The sequence below is a fragment of the Octopus bimaculoides genome, chromosome 10, assembly GCF_001194135.2.
Source record: "Octopus bimaculoides isolate UCB-OBI-ISO-001 chromosome 10, ASM119413v2, whole genome shotgun sequence".
Lineage (NCBI taxonomy): Eukaryota > Metazoa > Mollusca > Cephalopoda > Octopoda > Octopodidae > Octopus > Octopus bimaculoides.
In genome coordinates, this window is record NC_068990.1 from 53,248,827 (window position 1) to 53,264,254 (window position 15,428).

Consider the following 15,428-nt stretch of genomic DNA (forward strand, 5'->3'; position numbering starts at 1 on the left):
ACTGAATCTTATTTTAGGCTTGTGAATTGCAGCATGCATGTGCACGGGCACACACACACACACACACACAAGCAGAAATGAGTTTATTGGGTGAATTCATAATCTCTCTACTTATTCTTTGTGAATATCAATGTTACAAACAAATAAGTATGTGTTGATGAAGTCATACACAAAACCCAAACCAGATGCATTGGCAGAATTTGATACTGTTACAAAACAAATGTGCTTGTAACAATACATAGTCTCATGAGTTTTATATATATATGTGTGTATGTGTATATACACACACCTTCCAAATATTGAAGCAAATATATACATTTGTTTTTACATCTTAATGCTCATTAGATGCTACATATCTTATCAATGAGTCGAGATTGGTGATTTAAAGATAGATAATTAATTCCTTCCAGGTATAAACCAAGAAAGAACATTGCTAATATATGTGATATTTAGGATTCAATCATTTCACTGGATTCTATTGGCAATGATTGGAATTAAGTCTGAAGTTTATAAACAGGTGCAGGTGTGGCTGTGTGGTAAGAAGCTTGCTTCCCAACCACATTGTTCTGGGTTCAGTCTCACTACGTTGCACCTTGGGTAAGTGTCTTCTGCTATAGCATTGGACTGACCAAAGCCTTGTGAGTGGATTTAGTAGACAGAAACTGAAAGAAGCCTGTCATATATATATATATATATGTGTGTGTGAGGTCATTATGAATGAAATGTCCAATTTTGAACTGAAAGTTTATTTTACTTTATCTCAACAAGAAACAATGCAGTTAATCAAAGTATGCACCTAAATTATCAACACAATTTTGCCATTTTATCAGTAGCTTATTTATGCTGGCAGCAAAGAATTCTGGTGAGCTGGTACTTATTCTGTTGGTGCCTTTTGCTGAACTGCTAAGTTACAGTTGTCAAGGGATGTGATGGAAGTGGTGGAGAACTCTCACATACACGCGTAGCTTGAGATGTATTTGCTTCCACTACAGTTTCCAGCTCATCATTATCCGCCTTGGTCTCAGGTCTACCATGGGACTGAAACTTCTCAGACCATTGATGTACAGTGCGCTCATTCACCACATCTTTACCAAACATCTCATTGATGCTTCAAGCTGTCTAGGATGCATTGGTTCCATGACAGAACTCATAGTCATAAACAACATGAATTTTTGATTTATCCATGGGTTCATAGAAATTGATTTACAAGAGAAAACTCACAATATAATCAGACACTGTGAATTTCACTTCATAAAGTGATGATGTAACTCTTCAATGTTGTAAAACAAAGAATTGTCAGGATAAAATATTAACGACTGTGAAACTTGGTGCATAAGAAAATCAGACATTTCATTCTTAATGACCTGATATATATTTGTGTTTGTCCCCACCACCATCGCTTGACAACCGATGTTGGTGTGTTTATGTCTCCGCAACATTAGCAGTTCAACACAAGAGACCAATAGAATAAGCACCAGGCTTACAAAAAAATAAGTCTAGTGGTCGATTTCTTTGACTAAAAGGTAGTACTCCAGCATGACCACAGTCAAATGACTGAGACAAGTAAAAGAATAAAAGGAAAAAAAGAAATTACTTGTGTTGAGGCTGAAGCCCAAATATCAAACATTTTTCATCACACGTAATGAGTAAAAAAAAATAGTGTTAAACAGTTCAACCAAGTAGTTAGCTATTGGCTGGTTGTAGAGTTGTGAGGTGAAGTTAAATTACAGTTAGTATGATAGTGTGACTCTAGCTTGGAAGCAAACTTGAAGTCTAGCATATGATCTTTCATATGGTCTCAGGCCACAATCTGTTTTATATGATTGAAGGTCTTGATGGTATGTAATAGAGCAGATTGGCTGAACTTGGTTTTCAGATGAGAAGCTCAATGACTTGAGATCAATAAGAAGTGATTGAGAACTCATTATTTAGACCTGCTAAGGTCACTGTCATTATGGGTTACCTTCCATCCAATGTTTAGTGATTTCAATAGCCCAACATCAATCCTTTATATCAAAGTATTTGGCTTTAGGATGGATGTTAAGTTAATTTCTTGTTAGACTTAATTTTGGTGTGTTTCTAGTAATTCACCTTTAGAACTTAGAATGTCTTAGAGATTTACAATTTCATCTTTTTTTTATGAGAATATTCTTCTAGTCATACTAAATGTTTGTAGTAGGAACAGAACAGTATTTGTAGTAGTAGTTGTCTTGTGTGGACAGTTGTGTTGATATATATTGTGTTAATATATATTAAGACACATTCTCAGAATCTGTTGAGTCTAACAGGTAATTTCCTGCCACCCTTTTCTTCTCTGTTGGACACTTTGCCTTTCTGGTTTTGTGGCCTAAAATACCCAATATTTCTTAAGTGCACAGACAAAGAAGCAGATACATTGAAACACACACTCAATAAGGTAGCCTATGTGAGATTATTCAACCCACTTGAAATAGCTGCAACAATGCTTACAACACACACGTTGCATCTTAGTAAAAGAACACATCAGGTAATGTAGTCCGGATTGTACTGTGCTTTAAAGAAAGACTGTTTTGGTCATAAGTTTGCTTGATTGGAGCTAACTTGAACCTAAACAAATTCATCATTATTTTATATTCCAGATTGTTCCATATAGATCTCCTGGATTTTCCCCTGAAATGCTTGAATTGTGAAGAACAATCTAGAAAAAAAGCTTAAGTCCCAGTCTTTTGTTTTGAAACCAGATTTCTGTGGAACTGGTTAGAGTGCATGCGTGTGTGTGTATGTGTGGGGGAGCTTGAAGAGAATTATATGCGGTGTGAATGTGACAATAGGTTCTGTATATGAAACTGTGGTGGTGGTTAGTCTAGATTAAAAAGAGTAGTTACATAGATGAGTGCTTGTATTCTCCTATTTATGAAATTAAAGTTTAGAAATGTTGATAATTTTCTAAGCCTACATAGGGTTATGATCAAATTATTTGCTGTTATGGAGTAACATAATAACAATACCATACTATCTATACTGTTTATTCTTACGAAAACAATACTAATAAAGAGTGTGTTATATATATATAATGATATGTGTGCATCATATAGATAAATTGTTGTTGGTTTGATCTGGAAGAAGGTCTTTCAAGACTAGTAAGACCAATGTCTTGAATAGCTACAGAGAAACTGAGAGAAGGAATTTCAAAAGGCCTGTGTTTTAGGGGTGAACAACCAGGCATAGTGATTTATATCCATAATTCTCTAATAGTGTTGGTAAGATTGTTTTTTTTTTTGAGAGCCATTTTGACATTTGTTAGATCTCTGGGTTTTTGTTTTTTATCTTGATATTTCACTTGATGGTCATGTTTGGTTTTGGAAGACTTGTCATTGGTCAGATAGTCAAAGATAATTAGAGTTGTAACTTGATCATGGATACATCAGACATTCATAATTAAATTTTGAATCATATGTTTAATTATGTTGTATTTAATTATATATATTCTTACATTTAATTGTATTGTAACTTTTCTCTTCCTTTAGAAGGAATTATTTAATCTAATTTGTTTACTCAAAATTTAAAAATCTGTCCCTCACACTTTTATCTAAAATATATTATAGCTATTGTTTCTATATATTTATTTTAATATCTAAACTTAGCAACTCCAACTTAAGACATTGAGACTGTGACAGAAATTCTCTTTTCTTCTCTCTCTGTGTTATCAGTTGCCAAGTTCTGCCTTGGCTTTACAACTTTATCATTATTATTATTATTATTATTTTATTTTACACTTACTGACATATATATGTGTGTGTGTGTGTGTGTGCGTGTGTGCGTGCGTGTGTGTGTGTGCTATTTGATAAATAAATTAACTACAAAACAAACAGCAAAAAAAGAAAACAAAACAAATTGCATGCTGTGTTTTTTATGGCTTTTCCTACTAAGAACTTCTGCCACTATATTTAAATTAAAGGTATCAAACTGAGGGATTTAAGCTCAAAGAAGTTTTTAGCAACTGAACAAGGTAAATGCATGTATTTTTTGCTGATAATAATATCTATATACATATCTGTATATATGTATTATATATATCTACAGTCTTCTTTTCCTTTATGTACAATATATTCTTGTTGCTGCTGCTATTGTTGCTGCCCAGCACTGCAAATTCCTGCCACCTCCACCTCTTTCTGTCCTGCACTATAAATGCAACTGCATGCATTGTTTTCAGTCATATTTTTTTTCCTAGTAATTCACAATTTAGAAAAGGCAATTCTTGTTTTTATTTTTGTGCTAATTTTTTTTTTTACATCTTGTGTCATATTCCATTTAGATATGAAGCAGGAGAAAATAAGAACATATTTCAAATTCCTTCACTACATAAATCAATGTTGATTATATAAATTAATAATAATAATCCTTTTTAGTAAAGGCACTAGGCCTAAAATTTAGCAGGAGACTAGTTGATGACATCGATCCCAGTGTTTCACTGGTACTTAATTTATCAACCCTGAAAGGATGAAAGGCAAAGTTGATCTCGGGCGAAATACTGCTAAGCATTTTGTCCAGCATGCTAACGGCTCTACCAGCTTGCCAATATAAATAATAACAATAGGTATGTATATAACAAAATAAATCCAAAGAAACACCAACTATCCTTTAATTAGATTATTATGGCCATATTTTGCTGTAAATAAGAGGTGACTAATGCTAATTAGAATGATCATTATTCAATGAATTTTAGTTATCGATTAGCTTATACTGTATAACTTATACTGTGACCACTCTCCATTTTATGAAACCAACTGAGCAAATTGCCACTAAGTTGTTATTTTCATCTGCTGCCATTAAAAAATTATAATTTTCAAATTATTATATATTTAGTAAATCCTTTCACCAAGATGTTGATCTCTAGAAGTGAAAAGTGGTATCTCTTAAGTATAACTTCTCCTGCTTCTTTACTATAATATTTCATTGATTTATTTCTGTTGTATAGCTTGAGAGTCCAAAGAACTGTTCTGGTTTCATCACTGGATGTGTGACATGTTGATACCAGCTTTATACATATGGAACCTCGGAATAAAGGCCTATATCTCTATTTTGGGTGCAAAGAGTGGGTACTTAATGATTAGATCAACTATCTCATTATGTAAGAATTAATGAATCTGTGTCCACTTTAGGACCAAAGTTGTAGAGTTATATTGACCAGTTTCTGGTAGAGCATTATATTCTGTTTATTGCCATAGTAATGACAAACTTTGTGGAAGCTGTCTGCTAATTCATGTTGAGTTCCTCATCGTTTCTTTTTCTTTTCTTACCAAAAATAGCTTCTTTCATCTTTGCAAAGTCATTTACAATTGACATCCTGCAGTGTATTGATTTATATACTTGGTGGAGTAGGGGTACTTATGCCTCTTTAATTATGAGGTGAACAATCATTGTTGATGTCAGTTTTTGTACAGTGCATCCTTTGTGCCATTACTTTCAGATTGCTGCATCAATTCAGCACATAATTTGCAACCACTGATGTGTTCTGTTAGATATATTGGACACAAAAACAGACACAGCTTTATACTTTATCCTTGTTCTCAGGAATTTTTTTTTTTTCTCTGATAAAGCTTTTTTTGTTTCATCATGTCATAGTTAAGTTTATTTTTTTTACATCCTGGCTTGATAAGATGAGTCTTATAAATTCTCCTACTAAAATGTGTGACTTTGTACCAGTGTTAGAAATCCTTACTCTATATGACGTTTATTGAAGTCTGTCAGTTTATAGATTACAATACCTTACTGCAGATGTGACTAGCTAATTCTAACATCAATGCAAAATTATCAAATTTACAAGAACCTTGACCATTTGACCTACTTCAACTAAAAGGTCAAGTCTGCTTCACATAGTTTTCTTTTAATCCTTTAGCATTCAAACCAGCCATATCTGGCCAAATAGTCAACTTGTTTTTATGCTCAAACCAGCCAGATCTGGCCTCTCACACCTGCCCTACAATGTCCTTTTTAAAATAAGCAATCACATTGAAATCTCACAGCTACATTATAATGCATGATTAATTCAAAACAATGTGAATGAATAAGCATTACATTCGACTAAGTTATCTGAATGCTAAAGGGTTAAAGAAGGGGCACAGCATTTAATTTTGCATTCTTTATTTGACTTAGCACTACAATTTCAGAATTTGGACAAACAATTTCTAGAAAAATTACTTGTCATACTTTAGTATCCTATCCCTGAGGAGATTTGCCTCTCATTTAGCTCAATGATGATAAAATTACAGTCGAGCTCTAGCATTAATATTCCCTTTAAAAATATATCTTTTGATTTAAAATATTTTATTTTGTGTCATCAATGTAGTTTTAGCCATCCACACTCACCCTCATGCATTTTGACATCATTGTATCTTTGTGAGTAGCTTTGGGTGATGCATGCATATGTCCTTGTATGGTAGTCTCTGTGATTATGCATATGTGTTCATGTATGCTCAAACCTATTTGTGTGTATGATCTGTGAAGTTCTGTGCACCTCAGTAAACTCAAATGTATTCAAGTTAAAAAACAAAATCCATTTATATATCCTATTTATTTTCCCTCTTTTTCTCTCCTATTTCTCTGTCATTTCTATTGTTCTCTGAAATGATAGTCTTTTACTTTCTCTGGTGACTTTTCATTTCTATTTCACCATTTTTGAGAATATGTTCAAATATATTCATTGCATTCACTTTATAGAGTAATTTTTGCTAACATCATCATTGTTATTGTGAGGGGGGATGTTCATTTGGATTGTACATTTGAAATGTAAACTTAATTCATGCACATTCCACATGCACCCATAGATGCATTCTAAGTAAAACTGTTGACCATATTCTCCGGAAAAAGTGGGCATCAAACTTTTGAGATGAAAGTTCACTGGACAATTGACTCTAGCTAAGTCTGCCTATTTCTAAGTAGTTCGTGTGACTTGTGTTCTTTTATGGAACTGACATCTTGTTAGAATATAATGCTGGTTGCAAAGAAACCCCAGAAATCATCTAGCATCTTATTCAGATAGATTTGTGTCCCTTAATACTAAAGAATGGAGCAGTGTGAAATGAAGCATTTTAATCAGGAGAGCTGACTCAGTGAATGAAAGGGACTATCTTTTGATTGAAAAGGGTTCATCTTTTTGAAGTCTTTAAATAAGTACTTATACCCAACTTTTAACCACCTCTTGTTCACACACATTTTCAAAAAGATGATTCGCACATCTTTCTATTCAAATCCTATTTTGCAGTGTTTAATAATTTTCCAAAATGAAATGCAATGTCATATCTTGTTAATTAATTATTTGATTGCAACTGATGAGTCATGTGACAATAATTCCTATATTTTGCTTTTGTTTACATTTTTGTTTTTGCAATATTGTTTTATTGATCTCTACATAAAACTTAACTATAAATACTCATTAATTCTTTCATTTCTTCATCAGTGATTCATTCAATCATTCTGGTTAGACAGAATCTGATTTTAGTGAAGAACTTAATTTGGTGTCCCAACACTGAAGTCATCGTCTTCTCTGGACCCCCCACCCACCCTCTGCATATTTTGCTCTTTGTCTTTCACTTGCTTTCTGCTGTTAAATGAGTAAGGCAGTAACCAGCACCTTGTCTACACCAGTTCTTATTTCATGAGGTCGTTGGACTTAATGTTTTTCAGTTGATGTAATTTAAATATATCATTTGTAGTATTACATGTATATGTATTATCTGTGAAATTATATGTATTTATGTTGTAGTGGCAACCACAGCTACTATAATTAGCATTCGGATTGTTGCTTGGTTTCTCAGCACTGTATGCCTTATCTTTGTTTCTGATTCTTCATCTACATTGGAAACTTTACATATAGCAACACAGAGTTACTAATTTCATATCATCCTTGTTGTGAAAGATGTAATATTTAGCTGTGTACTTCTATATAACCATTACTGGTGAATCTATAACCATATCATCTATATTTATTTCACCTCCAATTTTAAAATGAAGTTGTCCACTTGGTCATTTTCTTTATTCATTAAATTTTAGTCATTTTTCTAATTGGTTCTGATGATTAGTTGGAACCATTGTGGCACGTTAAATCATATCAAAACATTTGGTGACAGTGTGTAATGGAAATATTCTGGAACAGCAGTGTGAAGAGTTTTTAAAAAGTCTGAAGCAGTTTTCCTACTGAGATGGGGAGATGATACTTAGCAGGGTGTAACTCAGGTGGACATAACTTTCTCTGACAATTAGTTTAAGTCAAACTTTTGATCTCTGTGTTTCAAATGGGCCATACGTGTTTGGAACTTGCTGTAGTTTATGTTTTTTGTATATTGATCATTGAAAATATAGTACTTCTTTCCTTTCAGTTAAGCCTGACAACACTTTCTGTTATTAAAACAAAGATTTTTCTTCAACTTGTTGCAGTTATTTTCTTACTTGACTTGCTGTAACTATGACATTCCAGTTGTCAACTAACCACTTTTTGATATTGTTATTAATTTGAAAAACCTAGGGAAATTTCTTTCTTTATTTGAAATCTTTGGTTTAGAAAATATAACCTTATTTTGAACAATGTGGGTGGGGGGTCTTCCTACAAGTTAGGACTTGAAGTTTCTTCTTGGAAACAACTCTAAACCTTTAGCAATTCAGAAAATGTAGTGACAATTTTCAAAAGATGTTACTAAACTTTTTACCCTTTTGATACCAACCTGCTTGATATTGCCTCAGGTTCTATTTTATGGAGTTCCTGTTTTAAACTGATCTAAATTAAAACTTGTCATCAAAATTTCATGTTAATTTATGTTCCAATGACAAAGTTATTTTACAAGGGGTACCCAAAAGAAACCAGAATTTTGCAATATTATTTTATTCACTTTTACATGTTTAAACTTTTACTGTCTTCAATGTATTCTCCATTTGAAGCAATGCATCAGTCCAGACGTATTTTCCACTGTTTGAAGCAGTCTTGAAACTCTTTTGAAGTGATGCCTTTTAACGTCTCTGTTGTTTTTTCGTCACCCCTTCTGCATCTGCAAAACGTTTTCCATTAAGGACTTTTACTTTCAGGAGAACAAAAAAAAAAGTCGCAGGGAGCAAGATTGGGTAAGCAGGGTCATGCCATTTTAGGTCAAAAGCTGTCTCACACTCAAGGCAGTATGCACAAGCGCAGTGTCATGATGTAACTATCACTCTCCACTTTGTCACAGGTCGGGGAATTTTAGTCTCACCACATCTCACAAATGCTTCAGAATTTCATAGTAAAATGTCTGGTTAACAGTTTGATCAGGAGGAACAAATTCTGTGTGGACAATTCCGTTCGCATGATGAAACATATCAGCATCGTCTTGACACGCTTTTTTGGGAGCATGGTGACATTGTATGCTTCCATTGACTTGATTGCTGCTTCATTTCTGGGTCGTAGTCATAGCACCAGCTTTTGTCACCAGTGATGACCTTCAAAAAAGGGTCCAGATCAACTTCCAACTGTTCTTTCAGTTTATGGCACACATTCAGTTGTGACTGCATTTGATCTTCTGTGAGCAAGTGAGGCACAAATTTTGCTGCAACTCTTTTCATTCACAATTTTTCACTCAAAATTCATTGACAGGAGCTCCAGGACACACCAGTCATATCAACATATCGTCAGTTGTTTGGTGAAGGTCCTCCAGGATCAGTTCATGAATTTTCGTGATGTTTTCATTCGTTTAGGACGTTGACGGTTGTCCTGAACAAGGTTAGTCTTCCAACAACAAGTGACCATTTCTAAAGTGTGAAAATCACTTGTAAACTTGTGTTTTACTCATGGCAATGTCCTTGTAAGCTGTTTGAAGCAAGACAACTGTTTTGGCTGCTTTTTTTCCCAGCAGAAAACAGAATTTTATGAAAGCACACTATTCTTTTATTTCAGCCATCGCAAAAATCAACAAACAAGGGGATGCACTGCATAACAATGACACACTACATGGCAGTATGACCTCACTTAATGCCGCCGGTTGGCAGAGTGATGTCTGAGGGTCACATCAAGTGGCTTCTTGCAGCAGAAGTCTGAACTACAACCGGTTTGTCCCACAGAGAATGTTTCTTGTTACTTTTGGGTACCCCTTCATATACTTAATTTTTCATTATTTTCAAAATCAATTGAACCAAAGACAGTGTATTTCAACTGAAATATGGTAAAAATGTTAATCTGACAACTGGATGGTTTTACCTAGCTTCTGTTTAGAAGAATGATATAAGTTATTTTAATTAGCATTTCTTTCATTGATCAAACTTAATAAACTTCCTAGAAGCCTTCAAGAATTGTATTGAAATTGATAAAGAAAGATGAATTGTTTTGATTTCATTGTAAATTCCTTATACTGCTGCCATAGTTTTTTCCAGTCTATTTCTCTACTGGTCACTTGGTCAACTTCAATTTCTCCATGCTTCATATTTTGTGTTTTTTCTTACTGATCTTGGTAATATATTAAATATCTTCTCTTTCCTTCTTACTGATATTTAAAATTTTTTAAAATAAAATTTTAATTTTTCTTGCCTCCATTAATGAACCTAAATGCTAAACAAATTTTCATTAAAACTTTTTCTTTTAAACATCCAGAAGGTTCTAACCTGTCTATATTCCTTAATTGTGCCTCCCTTGCCACTGCATGCTATAAAATATTAATAACTTCTACTCATTATTTGCACACCTTGCATTAATAATAATTAACGGTTTATACCAGTGTATATGCAACTGATGTTTTCTTTCTTTCTTTACAATGTTCAAATGATTTAAAAGTATCCCTTTTTTCTGCTTTCCATTTTGATATATTTATTTTGTTGTTTTCCTCTGCAGAGGGTTTGATCAAGTTTCAGAAAACTAGTGATGGTGATGAAGCTGAAGGAAGACTTACCCAACACTTTGGATGTGAAGAAGAGAGCAATAGTGATGAACCTCTGTCTCCTACACAGGAAGAAGACTCTAATCTCTCTGATATTGGTAGCCCAGTGTCCAGTATTACTGGCACCATAGATTTTGGCATTTTACGTACAAGAACCCCTGGTCAAAACCAGACATCATCTTCCACAAAAGCAACTGTAACTATACCACCTGGTCAACCTTATGCAGTTCCTTCTGGGTCCTCTGCTTTAGCAAACCGGCACACAGCTACTACTTCTCGAAATGGTAATTCCAATAGCGGTCAACACAAGTCACGGCCCAAAAAGCCCAAACCAAAAACACAACCTAAAGCTAAAGTTATCAAATTCCATGAATACAAGGGTCCACCAAATATTGTGAAAAACATTCAAAATGCAGCACAAAATTTGGCTAATAATTCTGAAACTCCTTACCATATTCTTCTTCAACAACAGCAACTATTTCTTCAATGGCAGCTGCAGTTTCAACAGAAAAAGATTGCGTCCAGCTCTAAAGGGAGTGAAAATCAGGGAACATCTTCTGCCCCTCATAGTTCCTCTGGCAACATGGTTATGACTGGTTCCACCACATCACCAGCTAATGCAGCCAGCGTCACTGCTTCCACAAGTCAACCAAGTCCATCACCTCCACTGTTGCAGCAAAGACCGACGCCATCACACACTCCACAGCCACAATCAACAAATCCTCACCACCATCATCATCACCACCATCACCATCATCACCATCAACAACAGCAGCAACAGCAGCAACAACAACAAAAACAGCAGCAACAAAAGCATCAGCAGATAAGCTTATTATCCCAAAACCAAGCCCATCCATCCTCACTCCCACAAGTGTCTCCAGCTTCTTCCCCGTCACAAAAGACTGTAACTTCCATCACTGCACCAACTACAGCCAAATCACTCTCCAATCTAGAAGACATGAAAGTTGCTGATTTAAGGGCAGAGCTAAAAAAGCGAAACTTGACTGTGTCTGGTTCGAAGCCACAATTGATAGAACGCCTTCGTAATTATTTGGAGATTAAGTCCAACAACACAAACCCAACAGTAACCAACACTTTACTGGACAGTAATAGTAACCTTTCTCTACAAGGAATTCAAGCCCTGATATACTCTCCAGAAGAGTCCATGGTTACAAATATTACCCCTCCAAGTTCGCCTAATTGTAAAGACAACTCAAACAAGTTGTCTACAATCTCTTTAGATAAGATGGAGGTATTGTCTAGCAACTTCCTTCTCCAGAAGAATCATCTTAACAGCAATACCATGAATAGCAACAGTAACAACAACAACAACAGCAACAATAACAATAGCAGCAGTAGTAGTAGTAATGGTAACAGTTCTGTGCCAATGACAGTGGATTCTGTATCAAGACCACCTTCTGTAGCACCAAATGAAAATGCACCAATGGATGTTGACCAAGGGACTTCTCTTTCAGCAGAACTATCTCCTAATGTCAATGGTGGGTCCAAAGCAGTTGGGGTGGTCTCTCCACAACAGCAGCAGCTACCAGTTCAAACTCAAGCTCAACAGAGAAGTATTCTGGGCCAGGAAGAACTGGTCAAGCAACAACAGAAAACAATTGAAGCTCTTCAGCGCCAGTTGCATGAATCACAAATGCAATTGCAGTTACAACTTCAACAACAACAATTAAAACTGCAGCAGCAGCAACAACAACAACACATCAATGTATTAAAACAACAACCACCATCGCCTCAACAAGTGATGGCAGTGCACTCACCACCTCAGGTGGTCAGCGTACAATCTCCACCACAGGTTATGAGTGTTCACTCACCACCTCAGGTAATGGCTCTACATTCTCCTTCTAGCATGATGGCTGTCCAGTCACCACAAATGATGAATGTCCACAGTCCTTCCCAAATTATAAATGTCCAGTCTCCAACACAGATTCTCAATGTTCAGTCACCGAGTCAGGTGATCAACCCACAGTCCCCTCCTCAACATGTCATCACTGCTCAGTCCCCTCCTCAAATTCTAAATGTCATGAACATCACTGCTGCTGACTCCAAAGTGCCTATGGCTCCTGCCCTCCCTCACACATCGCCATTGCAGGTACAACAATCTCTCAAATCTCTTGGACTAACCTCAATTCCGATCTCAGCTCACTTACTTCAGACATCATCTCCCAGCGTACAACCAACCCAAAGTCTACCTGCAGTGATTGTGACTACTTCAACTGCCACTACCGATATCAAACCCAACTTTGATGAATTATTTGGCAGCCCTCAACCACAGTTGAGTCCTGCCAGTCCCGTTGAGCTGGCTAATCTGGCTTTGAACTATTCCACTTCACCAGCATCTGTATCGCCATTCCTGATTAGTGTATCTAAAGACAGCTCAAGGGAAGGAAGTCCATCTCCAAAAGGTTTCATAGGTAGTCCCAGGTATAGTAATGTTGTTGTTATTATTCTTATTCTTCTTCCTATTATTATTATATTATGGTGGCAAGCTGCCAGAATTGTTAGTGTTAAAACAAATGCTTTGCAGTATTTGTTCTGACTCTTCACATTTTGGGTTCAAATCCTGTGGTTTATATCTTTTCCTGAAATCCATTAATGAAAGATATAGACATACATACATGTCTGTGTGTGTGTGTACACACACACTCTCTCTCTCTCTTACGTACACACACACACACTAGTACAAACATGCTATCCTTAAGATAGCATGTTTTACATTGTATCATATATTTCTATAGTGTATATGCATAAGTATACATATGGCATACATGTGAGAAGAATGCTGGCAAGTCATGCGACATGAATGAAGCTCAAGCATCAATAAAGAAAAATGTAAAGTAGAGCTATAAGATGAAATTTAATTATATTAAACAATGTGCATTGGTAAAACAATGGAAAATTACTACCTAAATACTACCAGTAAATTTAAATATATATATATACATATACACACATACTATGATGCATTTTTAATACAGTTAGGATTTGTCTTAAAACACAATATCATCATAAATACCATTATCCTATTTACCTTTGTGCTTAGTGAAAAGTTGAGCCCATCTTGTACTCACATTATTGTCACTAAAGTGTATTCTTTGTTTATATATAACATGCAGTTATATAATTAAATATTGTCACATGAAAAATGAAAGTGAAGTGAATTAAGCTGTTATGTAAATATATAGTAAATTATATTAAAGCAATGGGCATACATACACAAATATGCCCCACCAGCTTTGTTTTCTCATAACTTTCAGGAAAATACATATTTTTTTAATGAAATTTTCTATAAATACACTTCAGATGGTATAGATTACAATTATATTAGAATTTGTTGTGAAAAAAAAATTGGGGGAGAGGTGTTTGAAAAAATTCCCACGAGTCAGTTTCTTTTCCTCATAACTTTCAGAAGACAAATGCTTTTCAGAGTGTGTAAGTTACAGTTATATAGGAATTTCATGTGATAAGAAGAATGGTGAGCACACACACACACACACTTACTGACACACATCACAATTTTTTTTTAAAATTTCAACTCATTTTGTAGATATACATGATGTGTATTAGTATATATGTGTGTTTTCCCACAAATTTTTTTCATATTAAATTCTGATATAATTGTAGCCTACACATTCTGAAAGGTATTTGTAGAAAATTTCATGAGAAAATAACCATTTTTATGAAAGTTATGAGGAAACAAAGCCGACTTGTGTGAATTTTCTGAAGCTCCTCTCACAACCCTTGCTAAAATATTTTCACAACAAATTCTTATTATCACAATGCGCAGAGACTGTAGTCTGGTCATGAACACTTTGCTCCTGTCAGTTACTGTATATCATTTTGCATGCACTAACAGAAGTCCATAATAAACATATAATTATAATTGGGGTATACATACACAAATGTGCCTCACCAACTTTGTTTCCTCATAACTTCTAGAAAATGGATATTTTTTCATGAAATTTCCTACAAATATGTTTCAGATGGTGTAAATTCCCATTATATCTGAATTTGTTGTGGAAAATATTTTTTCAGGAGAGTGGGGAGAGGAATTTCAGAAAATTCACACAAGTTGGCTTTGTTTCCCCAGAGCTTTTGGAAAAATGAGTATCTTTAAATAAAAATTTCTACAACTACCCTTCCAAAGTGTGTAGATTTTGATTATATCGAAATTTGTTTAAAAAAAAATATATGTGATGTGTGTCAGTATGTATGTATGCTATACCACCAATTTTTATTTTCATATTAAATTCTATTTTAATTGTAATCTTTCTGAAGTGTATTTGTAGAATTTCATTAAAAAATATCCGTTTTTTTCTGAAAGTTATGGAAACAAAGTGTTTTGGGTACATATGTGTAGGTATGCTGCAGCTTACTCCAGCCAGTTACTATATATCATTGTGCATGCTTTACCAGAAGTCCATAGTATTTTTTAAAATTATGATCGTAGACATACATACACAGACAGACAGACAGATACACACACACACACACACACACACACACACACACACACACACACACACACACACACACACA

The 15,428-nt window shown here is 34.7% G+C and overlaps 1 protein-coding gene across 1 annotated transcript in view; it reads left to right on the top strand.

Annotated features, from left to right (window-relative positions):
- Positions 1–15,428, top strand: part of LOC106872761 (myocardin-related transcription factor B) — a 355,455-nt gene that overhangs the window by 327,503 nt on the left and 12,524 nt on the right. The window contains exons 10-11 of the mRNA XM_052970965.1: positions 3,938–3,988; positions 10,826–13,419. Coding sequence (XP_052826925.1) covers positions 3,938–3,988; positions 10,826–13,419 — 2,645 coding nt within the window. The remainder of the gene's footprint in view (positions 1–3,937; positions 3,989–10,825; positions 13,420–15,428) is intronic.